The sequence below is a fragment of the Dermochelys coriacea genome, chromosome 17 (genome assembly GCF_009764565.3).
Source record: "Dermochelys coriacea isolate rDerCor1 chromosome 17, rDerCor1.pri.v4, whole genome shotgun sequence".
Taxonomy (NCBI): domain Eukaryota; kingdom Metazoa; phylum Chordata; order Testudines; family Dermochelyidae; genus Dermochelys; species Dermochelys coriacea.
In genome coordinates, this window is record NC_050084.1 from 22,760,935 (window position 1) to 22,773,024 (window position 12,090).

The 12,090-nt window shown below is 43.9% G+C and overlaps 1 protein-coding gene across 8 annotated transcripts in view; it reads left to right on the top strand.

Moving 5' to 3' along the window:
• The first annotated feature begins 464 nt into the window (after positions 1-464).
• The window catches only part of CWF19L1 (CWF19 like cell cycle control factor 1), a 58,642-nt gene continuing 47,016 nt past the window's right edge, over positions 465-12,090 (top strand). For 4 of the 8 annotated variants that reach the window (XR_006276211.1, XR_006276215.1, XM_038375628.2 and 1 more), the window contains exons 1-3: positions 466-603; positions 1,745-1,829; positions 5,508-5,586. Coding sequence is in view for 2 of the 8 variants with exons in the window: in XM_038375628.2 (XP_038231556.1) it covers positions 581-603; positions 1,745-1,829; positions 5,508-5,586 (187 nt within the window). In the remaining 6 variants the exon portion in view is untranslated. Of the gene's footprint in view, positions 604-704; positions 952-1,008; positions 1,028-1,744; positions 1,830-5,507; positions 5,587-12,090 lie in introns of those variants that run through there. The other 4 variants (XR_006276214.1, XR_006276212.1, XR_006276213.1 and 1 more) reach the window with 4 other exon arrangements.

Here is a 12,090-nt window from a genome sequence, read left to right on the forward strand (position 1 = left end):
GAGCGAGCACGGCTCTTGTTTCCGGCCGGGGGGGTTGGGTGACGGACCGAGCGAGCACGGCTCTTGCTTCCGGCCGGGGAGGGGTTGGGTGACGTACCGAGCGAGCACGGCTCTTGCTTCCGGTCGGGGGGGTTGGGTGACGGACCGAGCGAGCACGGCTCTTGCTTCCGGCCGGGGAGGGGTTGGGTGACGAACCGAGCGAGCACGGCTCTTGCTTCCGGCCGGGGAGGGGTTGGGTGACGGACCGAGCGAGCACGGCTCTTGCTTCCGGCCGGGGAGGGGTTGGGTGACCGACCGAGCGAGCACGGCTCTTGTTTCCGGCCGGGGGGGTTGGGTGACGGACCGAGCGAGCACGGCTCTTGCTTCCGGCCGGGGAGGGGTTGGGTGACGTACCGAGCGAGCACGGCTCTTGTTTCCGGCCGGGGAGGGGTTGGGTGACGGACCGAGCGAGCACGGCTCTTGCTTCCGGCCGGGGGGGGTTGGGTGACGGACCGAGCGAGCACGGCTGTTGCTTCCGGCCGGGGGGGGTTGGGGGCCGCACGGCAAGTTGGGGAGTTTTGTTCCCCTCTCCGGCGTTGAAATGGCTGGAAAACCTCTGAGAGTGTGAGGCGGGGGCGCGGCCCTGCTGTCGCGCTGCGAGGGGAGCGGGCGGGCGGGCGGGCGGGCGAGCGTCTGCCAGGCGCCGCGGCGGGGCCGGACTGGGAGGGTCTCTGGGCCTGTCTGGGCGGGATGCGGGCGAGCTGGGCCGTGGCTCGGGCTCCGCTTGTGCTGCCTGCTGCCGAGCCACGCGGCCCCAGTCTTCGCTTTTTGTGGCACGTTTTCTCCTCCCCCGAGTAGCTGAGGCCATGGGCTAGACGGGCTCGAGAGCTGGCCCGCGCGCTGCACGGAAAGTTGTGTGGAAACGGGGTTTTAATGGAAATAGTGTTGCGATTTCCATCGTGCTCCTCTAGGATAATAACTGGAGTGGTAGTGACATCTATCAAGAGTTAAAATTGTCTGAGTGCTTCTAATCTTAACCCTGATTTTGGTATTTGAAAAGCTCGTTCAGTGTTTTTGTTTTTTAATAGCTCGTAGAAAATTGCAGTGTGCATTGCTAATGTAATTTTACTGTTTTTAGGGCAGTTAGGTACTTAGCTCTGGACTAAGCCAGAAGGTGTTTAAGGGCTCCATAGCTTGTAATGGAAATGGTGTGCAGAAGTGGTATCTCACACTTTTTTTTCTATTTTTTTAAATAAAACTAAAAATGTAGGACATTTCAGAAAAAAATGGTAAAGAGAGCATTAGTATTCCATGGTTTAAACAAATAAAAATCAAGAAATGCTTGCTTTAGCTGCCCATTCAATCCTAATTCAGCCTCTTGTGTGTGCATTTCAATACAAGTTTTAATTACATGGTCTTATGTATCATATAGTACAATATAATGAAGGTTGTAGAAAAATATTACCAGTTATGGAGAGATGTGCATAAGGCAGCACTTGTTTTTTCCCAGTCCTTAGAGGTTGCAGGCTATCTGTCTCCTGGTAAGTCCTAAAACACATTTTCCCAGAACAGGAATCTGAGTTAAACAGTATTTAGACAGTAGTTATATTTTAGGTAGGATTTTCTACAACCTCATGAGTGAAGTGTGTGTATGAATCCTTGGCTGTAAGAAAGACAGGGTCCCAATTTTTCACGTTACCAATTCAAAAATTAAAGATACACAAACTCATTATGGGTGTTGTCATGTTCTTATTTCTCTCCCTAGATTGGCCTGTGGGGATGTTGAAGGAAAATTTGATATGTTGTTCAACAGAGTGCAAGCTGTTCAGAAGAAAAGTGGAGAATTTGATGTAAGATTTATATTTCTGCTTTTGCACTGTGGTCTGTTAGATTAGAAGTGTTTCACTGTATAATGCCTCCCATTGGCAAGTGAAAAAATTTGACCTATGATAATGTTAAATGAAGCCAAATGCTCATTGTGTTAATGAGCTCCTCTAAATGTTATGTGAAAAGAATATTTGCACATAATGTGAATTAGAAGCACAGTGTTTAGTATTTCCATAGTGCTTTGCATCTTTAAAACATTGAACAAATACTAATATTTGCAACATCTCTTTAAAGTTGGTACCACAGATAAGTCTTATTATCCTTATATTTACAGGTGGGAAACTGAAGCAAAGAGATGCAGTGACTTGCTCAAAGTCTCTCACTGAGGGTATGTCTACACTACGGAGACTATCCCAGCATAGCTATGGCATTGTTGCTATACTGGCATAACCCTGTAATATAGACATAGCCTACGCTGGTGAAAGAGTATTTCCTTTGTTGTAAGAAAACTACTGCCCCAAGCAACATCTACACAGGGGATTAGGTTGGCATAACTATGGCACTGAGGGGATGGGGTGGATTTTTCACACCCCTAAGTGACATAACTAAGTCAACCTAAATTTTAAGTGTAGACCAGGCCTCAATGAGTGGCAGAGCCAGAAATAGAACCAGGAATTCTGGCTTTTAGCCCTATGCTCATTCTACATTAATCAAAGTGTAGAACTTGGATTATTTTACCAAAATTGATTTTTTATTTCTGACTGAAAATTGATACAAAGATACCGGGAAAACTATTTTTCTTAAAACCTAGATGTTTCTGAGTTTTTAAAAAATTCTCTGAATTGAAGAGGGTGAAAGCAAGCAGGTCTTTACTGGAAAACATTTTATAAGTTACATTTGTTATTTAAAAAGTGAGCTAAGTGACAAGTAGTGTTACCTGCAGCGTTATAGCTGTGTTGGTCCCAGGATGTTAGAGAGAGAAGGTGGGTGAGATAATATCTTTTATTGGACCAACTTCTGTTGGTGAGAGAAACAAGCTTTCAAGCTTACACAGACCCTTTCTTCAGGCCTGGGAAACTTAGGCCAGGTGTTCACTACATACTTCCTTAGGTATAACTTTGTTGCTCAGGGTGTGAAAAATCGACATCACTGAGCAACTTAGTTACACCGACCTTAAACCCCATGTAGACAGCGCTGTGTTTACCAACATAGCTGTCAACTCTCGCAGAGGTGGAGTTATTAAGCTGACGGGAGAGCTGTCTGCCATGGACTTAGAGCATCTTCACCAGAGGTTTGTAGTGTAGACCTGCCCTTATTCAGTGTGTCACATCTAAATACAAGGTGTGACAGATTGAATGATCCCTTCAAATATACGTTAACTACTTACGTTAAACAAATTGAAATGGCCAGTTAACTCCCCTCCAGTCATAGGGAGGAAAGGAAGGAGAAGCAGCTGAGGGGGAAGTTGTTAGTGCGTTGTATAAGCCACGAATCTAGCGTCTAGCAAAGTTATGAATTTACGCTTTCAGGTTTGTCTTTTGAAAGTGTTGTGTTCCTATGAGATTGAGGACTGATAGGTCAGATATGGAGTGATCGCTTTGTGAAAAGTGTTCACCTACAGGTGATATGGTGATTTTGTTTTTCATCATTTTCCTGTGAGTTCGTTGAAGAGCATAGTGATGATCTGTTTCATATACATAGTTGTTACTGGAGCACTTAATGCACTGGATGAGGTCCGCCACATGTTGTGATAATCATGTATAGGACCCATGGATTTTGAAAGGTGTGTTGGGGGTGGGTATTGATCATTGTAGCAGTGGAAATATGTCTGCATGTTTTGCATCTTCTGTTCTGGCAGGGTCTGGTGCTGCTTTGAGTTGACGTGTCCTGGTCTATGAGGAGCTTCCTTCTGATGATGCGCTTGGAGAGACTGGGGGTTATTTGAAGGCCAGAAGTCAGGAAAGACTTCTTTCACAAGGGGTCCCCATCGAACATGGGTTGTGCTTGTTTGATGATACTCTGTATAGGTAGCAGTGTGGGGTGATAGGTGACAACTAGGAGTGCTTAGTTGGTGTGGGTTTACTTCTGTACTGAAGCAGGTTTTCTTGAGGTATTTGGGTGACTCGTTCCATTATGTGATCTACTTCTCTGATGGAGTGTCCTTGTTTGGTGTAGGTGGTTTTAAGTGTATAATAGTGTTTATTCTGGACTTTCTCTTCAGAGAGTATTCTGTCATATCTGAGTGCCTGGTTGTAGATAACAGATGTCTTGGTGTGTTTGTCATGGCTATGGGATCTGTGAAGGTAGGTGTGCTGATCCCTGAGTTTCTTGTATATAGTCTGTAGGGGTTCGTTGTTGAAGCTGCTTATGGTGTCTAGGAAGTTCGTGCTACTGTGCGAGTTCTCCAGAGAGAGGTTAATGGTGGTTGTTGAAGTTGTGATGGAAATCTGAGAAAGTTTAAGTTGCCTCTGCCAATGCATCTGATCCTTGGCTGCATTTTTGCCTCCCACAGCTTTTGCTAGTTTTGCTTTGGAGAGTGGAAAGTTGAAACCAGAGGATTGAAGTCAGACGCTTAAGTTGTATGCTTTGCCTTCAGTTGACTGCAGTTCAGTTGCGGGACAAAGACGAAAGCTGCATTTTCCTATCTCTCGCTGTTCTTTTCACTCTTCTTTTATGTGAGTGTCTTGGGGAAACACAGTATGAGATTTTAAAAGAACGTGAGAGCTCAGACTGATGCTGTTATAATGGAGTCTAAGGTGTTTTAAAACCCTTAATTAGTGTTGTAACAGTAAACTGTTAAATGTGGTCTGGAGTTCAGGTAGAATAGGTTCTGGCCCTTTCTTCTGTTGTAACAACCACCATTAAAATACACCAGGAAAACTGTTGAAAAAATGATAGTTGATCCTGAGGTCCTAGCAGGTGGTGGTAGCTCTGATGGTGAAGCTCCTTCTGTTCCTCCCCTGCAAGCTGTCCAGGCTGCAAGCTCAAGCCAGTAACCAAGTGATATTCCCCCTCCAGAAAAGGAATGCCTTGCCCCCATCAAAATGAACCAAACAAATACACTTCTGGTGGATTGCAGTTATCAGCACTTCATGGTATCCTAGCAACTCTTAATTTGTTGTTATAACAACTTTATGCAATCTTCAGGAGTCTTTTGAGACTCCTTATCACAGTTCCCTTTGCTTAAACGCACTCAGTTTGTACCACTCTCTTAGATTCTAACTTTCACTTAATTTCATGTAACAGGTCATGGTAAACTTCTGTAACCTTTCTCCCACTCTGTGCATCTTGTGATATTGGTCTCTGCGCATTATGACTTAAAAGGATGCTTGCAATAACGGTGGGATGCTATTGGAGAGATTTCTAGGAAGTGTTTTCTCCTGGAAAAGACTCTGTACATAGAGAAGGAATAAGGGAGTTTCTCACAATGAAGATTTACTTTATCTTGTATTTTCAGCTGTTTTTCCCTGTTTTTTTTTTAATGGCTTAATAACTGCTAAGGAATTTTTCGTTTTACATATATCAAATGAAACTAAATCTCAGGTAATAAACTGAACCCAAATCGCTGTTAATGCTGTGACAGTAAGAAAGTAATGAAAAGGACAGTCTAGGTATTTTAACATCATAAACCTTTCCCCCTTCTTACAATGGTTCTCTTGTGTTGTTGTTGTGTTTTTTTTTTTTTTTTTAAATGATTTTAGCTGCTTTTGTGTGTTGGGAACTTCTTTGGCTCTACTCCAGAGACAGAGTGGGAGGAATACCGGACATGTGCCAAGAAAGGTAAGGAAAGGGCCTGTATATTTAGATGACTATAACCCAGTGGGATGTGGCTGCACACATGGCTTTGAATTTGATGAAGTGAGCTGTAGCTCACAAAACCTTATGCTCAAATAAATTTGTTAATCTCTAAGGTGCCACAAGTTTTCCTTTTCTTTTCACCACACATCTCATTCCTGTGTTGTTTTATTAAGTTGTTCAGTGTATGATCCTGAACTGAACAGAGGGATGGCTAGAAAGGGCAAGGGCTGCGGTGAGTGTCGGAGCCATTCAGCTATGTTTTATGGAAGCTGAAGGCAATGTGCTCGGCACAGCTTGCTGTTGCTGGTACTAAAAGGATCAGTGTGTGCCTTTTGGTGCCTGCTGCAAATGTCCGTGTGTATGGAAAGGGCTTGTAAGCTGTCTGTGGATTGCAATGAGAAATATTATATTAACTAGACCCTACTGCTTAGCACTCAGTGGAGTGTTAGGTCTATATGATGTGCAGCTTGCTGCTATCTGTGTAATTTCTCCAGTAATGTACAATACTGGATTGTCTCCTCTCTGCCATTGATCTGGGGGCAGCTCAAGCTGTTAATTATCAACTAGTTGGTCATATCTATTCCCTATTGCCTCATCTTTTCCCTCTGGAAGCTGCACCAGACAGCAACAGTGATCTGTCCTTTGAAAATTAATGAACAAGCAATGAAAAGAATTAGTGTTAAAGCCCTTTCTTCTTGGCCTTCCAATCTTGAGATGTGTTCATGGCGTATTTCATTTGCACAGGTTTCTGTCGTGGCCAGGAGGGCATAATAAAGGGCCAAGAGCGCTTTGAATGCTCTGTGCCCAGAACAGAGGCACATGAGGATTCTGTTTCCATGCAGCTGTTCTGCCAAAATATTTCTAAGTATGAAAATGCCTTGTGACTTACTGAGCATGGGCTTTTCTTTGAACCTCTCATTACTCCAGCATAGATCCCTTCTCCACTCATGTAGTAGAAACTACCCATTCCTTTATCCCCCGGTCTCTCTCCTTGCTCCTCTCAGGTCCCATCACCACATTTATGAGAGAAGCTTATCTGTGAAAATCTGTAAAGCTGCCACCTTACCTTGTTTTTTCTTCGAGTATGTCTGTACTTCAAGCTGGGGGTGCAATTCCCAGCTTGTAGACACAATCTGCATTAGCTCTGATTAAGCAAGCTCACTAAAAATATAGACGGGGTGTAATGTGACTGGCAGGAGGGGCTGTGTACCTGTCTGAGACGTTGGGCACCAGGGTGGATTGATTTAAAATCACCAATTTTTTGTCAGCAAACAGGAAATCTTGATATAAATCGTGGATTTTAATGGTGTTTTACATTTGTACTTTTTAGTTATTTTCCAAAAGAAACATTGATTCCCAGTGGTTGGTAACTGTTAAAACATGTTGACTTACAACTAAGTGTAGCCTATTGTGATGGGTTCCCTCCAGGATGCCACTTGGAACTGGGATACCACTGAGCCTGCCTGTCCCACTAGCCTGGATTCCCCTTACTCTGTGCTGCTGTGACAGGCTTTCAAGCTCCCTTCCAGCACACACACAGGTAGAGAAATACCCAGCTGCAGCTATATTCACACAGATACTGAGGCCAGTTCTGCATGGGAGAGCTCAGCTAAGGAATTGTCCAGCACACCAGTGCACAACCCCTCTGGAGTGTAAACCCCAAACTGTATCATCTTGTGCTGCACAGAGAACTGTACAGCAGAAGCTTATAAAATTCACCCTCTCCCTCAACGTGGAGAGAGATATGCAACATCTGCTACCTATAAAGGTAGGTAGCCAGCCAGTCAGGCAGCGGCCCAGGAGCCAGCAAACAGAGCTGTAAACGGGAGTTTGTGGGGAAGACTAAGAGCCAGGCAGAGGAACAGACAGGCTAGCGAAGGGAGTGTGTGGTGGTCTGGTAGTGCTTTCGTGCTCGTTGGGGGTTTGTTTTGCTGTGGGTGGGTGTTTTTTTCCCCAGACTGACCGGACTTAGGTGGGAAGGCGATGACAGACACGAAGGCAGCAGTGGTAGTGACCCAAGTAGTGGAAGACACAATGAAGATGACTGGATGTAGAAGCTGTGGCATGTACATGATCCTGGAGGAGATACTTGTAAAGAATTTCGTCTGCATAAAGTGCCGCTTGGTAGAGCTGATGGAAGAGAAGATCCTAGGATTGGAGATGCAGATGGAGACTCTGCTCGAGTTTAGAAGGGGGTTTGAGCGGATTATGGAGCAAAGACATGAGGAGACTGAAGGGAAAAGCTCAGACTTGCAGATGGAAGCAGGACCAAAGAACTCTGAGGGGATGCTGCTGGGTGAGGAGAGTGGACAGTGGAAGCACGTGACTAGGAGAACCAGGCAGAGGAAAAGACAGGACAGTGAAGAAGAAACAGAGCTCAGGAACAGGTTTGCAGAGTTGGAAAACGAAGAAGGGGCACAGCAGGTGATCACTGAAGGTGAGAGGGCAAGGAAAAAGAGAAGAGCATCTAGTACTATTGGAAGAGGGCAAGAGTCAATGGAGATAACACCAAATATGAGCCCCAGGAGGATATGGGATGGGTTGCAGAGGATTGCAAGGGACAACAGGAATCGTGGCCAGATGGAACAGGGGATAGATTGGAGAATTGCACCATCGCCAGGAAAAGGCGGGTCTACGTGACTGGGGACTCATTACTGAGAAGAATAGACCGGCCTGTAACAAGAGCTGATCCAGAGAACAGAAGGGTGTGCTGTCTACCGGGGGCTAAGATATGCGATGTGGACCTGAGGCTGAAGAGGATCCTAACAGGAGCGGGAAAGAATCCATTGATTATCCTTCATGTGGGAACAAATGATACAGCTAGATTCTCACTGGAACGTATCAAGGGAGACTATGCCAGGCTGGGGAAGACACTAAAGGAAATCGAGGCTCAGGTGATCTTCTGTGGGATTCTGCCTGTTCCTAAAGAAGGGCAACAAAGGTGTGACAAGATTATGATGCTCAACAGATGACTCAGACGGTGGTGCTATAAGGAGGGCTTTGAGATGTATGGCCACTGGGAAGCATTCATGGACAGAGGACTGTTCTCTCGGGATGGACTTCACCTGAGTAATGGAGGATGGTACAACTGATCAAGAGAGCTTTAAACTAGGAATCTGGGGGAGATGGTTGGAAGATGTCGAGGTAATCTCCACGCCAGTTATTCTCTTTGAGAGGGAAGCAAATGAAGTAAGAAAGGATATACAGCCGTGGGTAGGAGAATGGACATAATGCAGAAGGGCAGTTTACGTACCAGTCTAATAAGTAATATTGGCGGTAGAATGTCTGTGCCCAATTGGGTAAAGAATATGAGCGAAGCCAAACAGCAAAAATTAAGATATTTGTACTCTAATGGGAGGACCCTAGGTAATAAAATGAAGGAACTAGCGCTACTGGTGCAGGAAGTGAAACCAGATATAATAGGGATAACAGAAATATGGAATAGCAGTCATGACTAGAGTACTGATATTGAAGGATATTAGGAAAGACAGAAATAAAGGCAAAGGTGGTGGAGTAGCATTGTATATCAGTGATGAGGTAGACTGTAAATAAAAAGTGATGGAATGGATAAGACCAAGTCTGTCTGGAGCACAAATCACATTGGGGAAGAAAGCTACTAGGATAGGAAAGCTACCTGGGATAGTACTTGGGGTGTGCTATAGACCGCCAGGATCCGATGTGGATATGGATAGAGATCTGTTTAATATTTTTAAAGAAGTAAATATTAATGACAATTGTGTGATCATGGGTGACTTTAACTTCCCAGATATAGACTGGAGGACAAGTGCTAGTAATAATAATAGGGCTCAGATTTTCCTGGATGCGATAGCTGATAGATTTCTTCATCAAGTAGTTGCTGAACCAACAAGAGGGGATGCCATTTTAGATTTGGTTTTGGTGAGAGTGAGGACCTCATAGAAGAAATAATTGTAGGGGACAACCTTGATTCCAGCGGTCATGAGCTAATTCAGTTCAAACTAAATGGAAGGATAAAGAAAAATAGATCTGTATCTAGAGTTTTTTATTTCAAAAAGGCTAACTTTAAAAAATTAAGGAAATTAGATCCACAAGTTTTTCAATTCAATCCAATCCACGTCCCTAACTAAGGGCGGAGGAGGCCTGGAATTACTTCAAGTCAAAGTTGTAGAAACTATCAGAAGCCTGCATCCCAAGAAAGGGGAAAAAAATCATAGGCAGGAGTTGTAGACCAAGCTGGATGAGCAAGCATCTCAGAGAGGTGATTAAGAAAAAGCAGAAAGCCTACAAGGAGTGGAAGATGGGAGGGATTAGGAAGGAAAGCTACCTTACTGAGGTCAGAACATTTAGGGATAAAGTGAGAGAGGCCAACAGCCATGTAGAGTTGGACCTTGCAAAGGGAATTAAAAGCAATAGTAAAAGGTTCTATAGCCATATAAATAAGAAAACAAAGAAAGAAGAAGTGGGACTGCTTAACACTGAGGATGGAGTGGAGGTTAAGGATAATCTAGGCATGGCCCAATATGTAAACAAATACTTTGCCTCAATCTTTAACGAGGCTAATTAGGAGCTTAGGGATAATGGTAGGTTGACAAATGGGAATGAGGAGGTGGAGGTAGATATTACCACATCTGAGGTGGAAGCCAAACTCGAACAATTTAATGGGACTTAATCGGGGGGCCTGGATAATCTTCATTCAAGAATATTAATGGAACTGGCACAAGAAATTGCAAGCCCGTTAGCAAGAATTTTTAATGAATCTGTAAACTCGGGGGTTGTACCGTATGACTGGATAATTGCTAACAACAGTTCCTCTTTTTAAGAAAGCGATCCGGGTAACTACAGGTCTGTAGCATGCAAGGTCTTGGAAAAAAACTTGAAGGAGAAAGTAGTTAAGGACATTGAGGCCAATGGTAATTGGGACAAAATACAACATGGCTTTACAAAAAGTAGATCATGTCAAACCAACCTGATCTCTTTCTTTGAGAAGGTAACAGGGTTTTTTTTAGACAAAAAGAGAACGCAGTAGATCTAATTTACCTCGATTTTAGTAAGGGATTTGCTCTAGTTCCACATGGAGAATTATTAGCTAAATTGGAAAAGATGGGGGTCAATATGAAAATTGAAAGGTGGATAAGGAACTGGTTAAAGGGGAGACTACAGTGGATCACACTGAAAAATGAACTGTCCGACTGGAAGGAGGTTACTAGTGGAGTTCCTCAGGGATCGGTTTGGGGACCAGTCTTATTTAATCTTTTTATTACTGACCTTGGCACAAAAAGTGGCAATGTGCTAATAAAGTTTGCAGATGACAAAAAGCTGCCAATTTAGAGAAGGACCGGGATATCATACAGGAAGATCTGGATGAGCTTATAAACTGAAGTAATAGTAATAGAGCTCGGTACCAATCTGGACACAAGAACAAATGGTATAAACTGGCTATCGGGAAGTTTAGACTTGAAATTAGACGAAGGTTTCTAACCATCAGAGGAGTGAAGTTCTGGAACAGTCTTCCAAGGGAAGCAGTGGGGGCAAATGACATATCTGGCTTCAAGACAAAGCTTGATAAGTTTATGGAGAAGATGATATGATAGGATAGCCTAATTTTTGCAATTAATCGATCTTTGACTACTAGCGGTAGATATGTCCAATGGCCTATGATGGATGTTAGATGGGGTGGTATCTGAATTACTACAGAGAATTCTTTCCTGGGTGTCTGGCTGGTGAGTCTTGCCCACATGCTTAAGGTTTAGTTGTACCGCCATATTTGGGGTCGGGAAGGAATTTTCCCCCAGGGCAGATTGGCAGAGGCCCTGGGGGTTTTTCGCCTTCCTCTGCAGTGTGGGGCATGGGTCACTTGTTGGAGGATTCTCTGCACCTGGAAGTCTTTAAACCATGATTTGAGGACTTCAGTAGCTCAGACATAAATTAGGGGTTTGTTACAGGAGTTGGTGGGTGAGATTCCATGACCTGCATTGAGCAGGAGGTCAGACTAGATGATCATAATCAGATCTCTTCAGACCTTAGTCTATGATTCTGTGATTAACAGCTTTCCGCCCCAAATATGAGTTCCACACTGGTTTAAGAGACGAAACAAAACAAATTTACTAACTACAAAAGATAGATTTTAAGTGATTATAAGTGATAGCAAACAGATCAAAGTAGATTACCGTAGTAAATTAACAAAAACCGCAAACTGAGTTTAACACATTAGGTAGGTAGGATATAAATTAGCAAATTTTCACCCTGAGTGATAAACAGACTGGCAGATTCTTAAGGTACAAGTTGCCTTGGCTTTCCCGGGTTTTCATACACAGGCTAAAAATCCTTCTAGCTTGGGACCATCACTTCCCACAGTTCAGTCTTTGTTCCTCAGGTGTTTCCAGATGTGTGTTTCCGGGGAGAGTAAGGTCCCCCAGTGATGTCATTTACCCTCCTTTTATATCTTCTTCCCACTTCCTGGAAAGCTCTTTTGCTGTGACCTGCATCAAACAGTTTCCATTGTGTAGT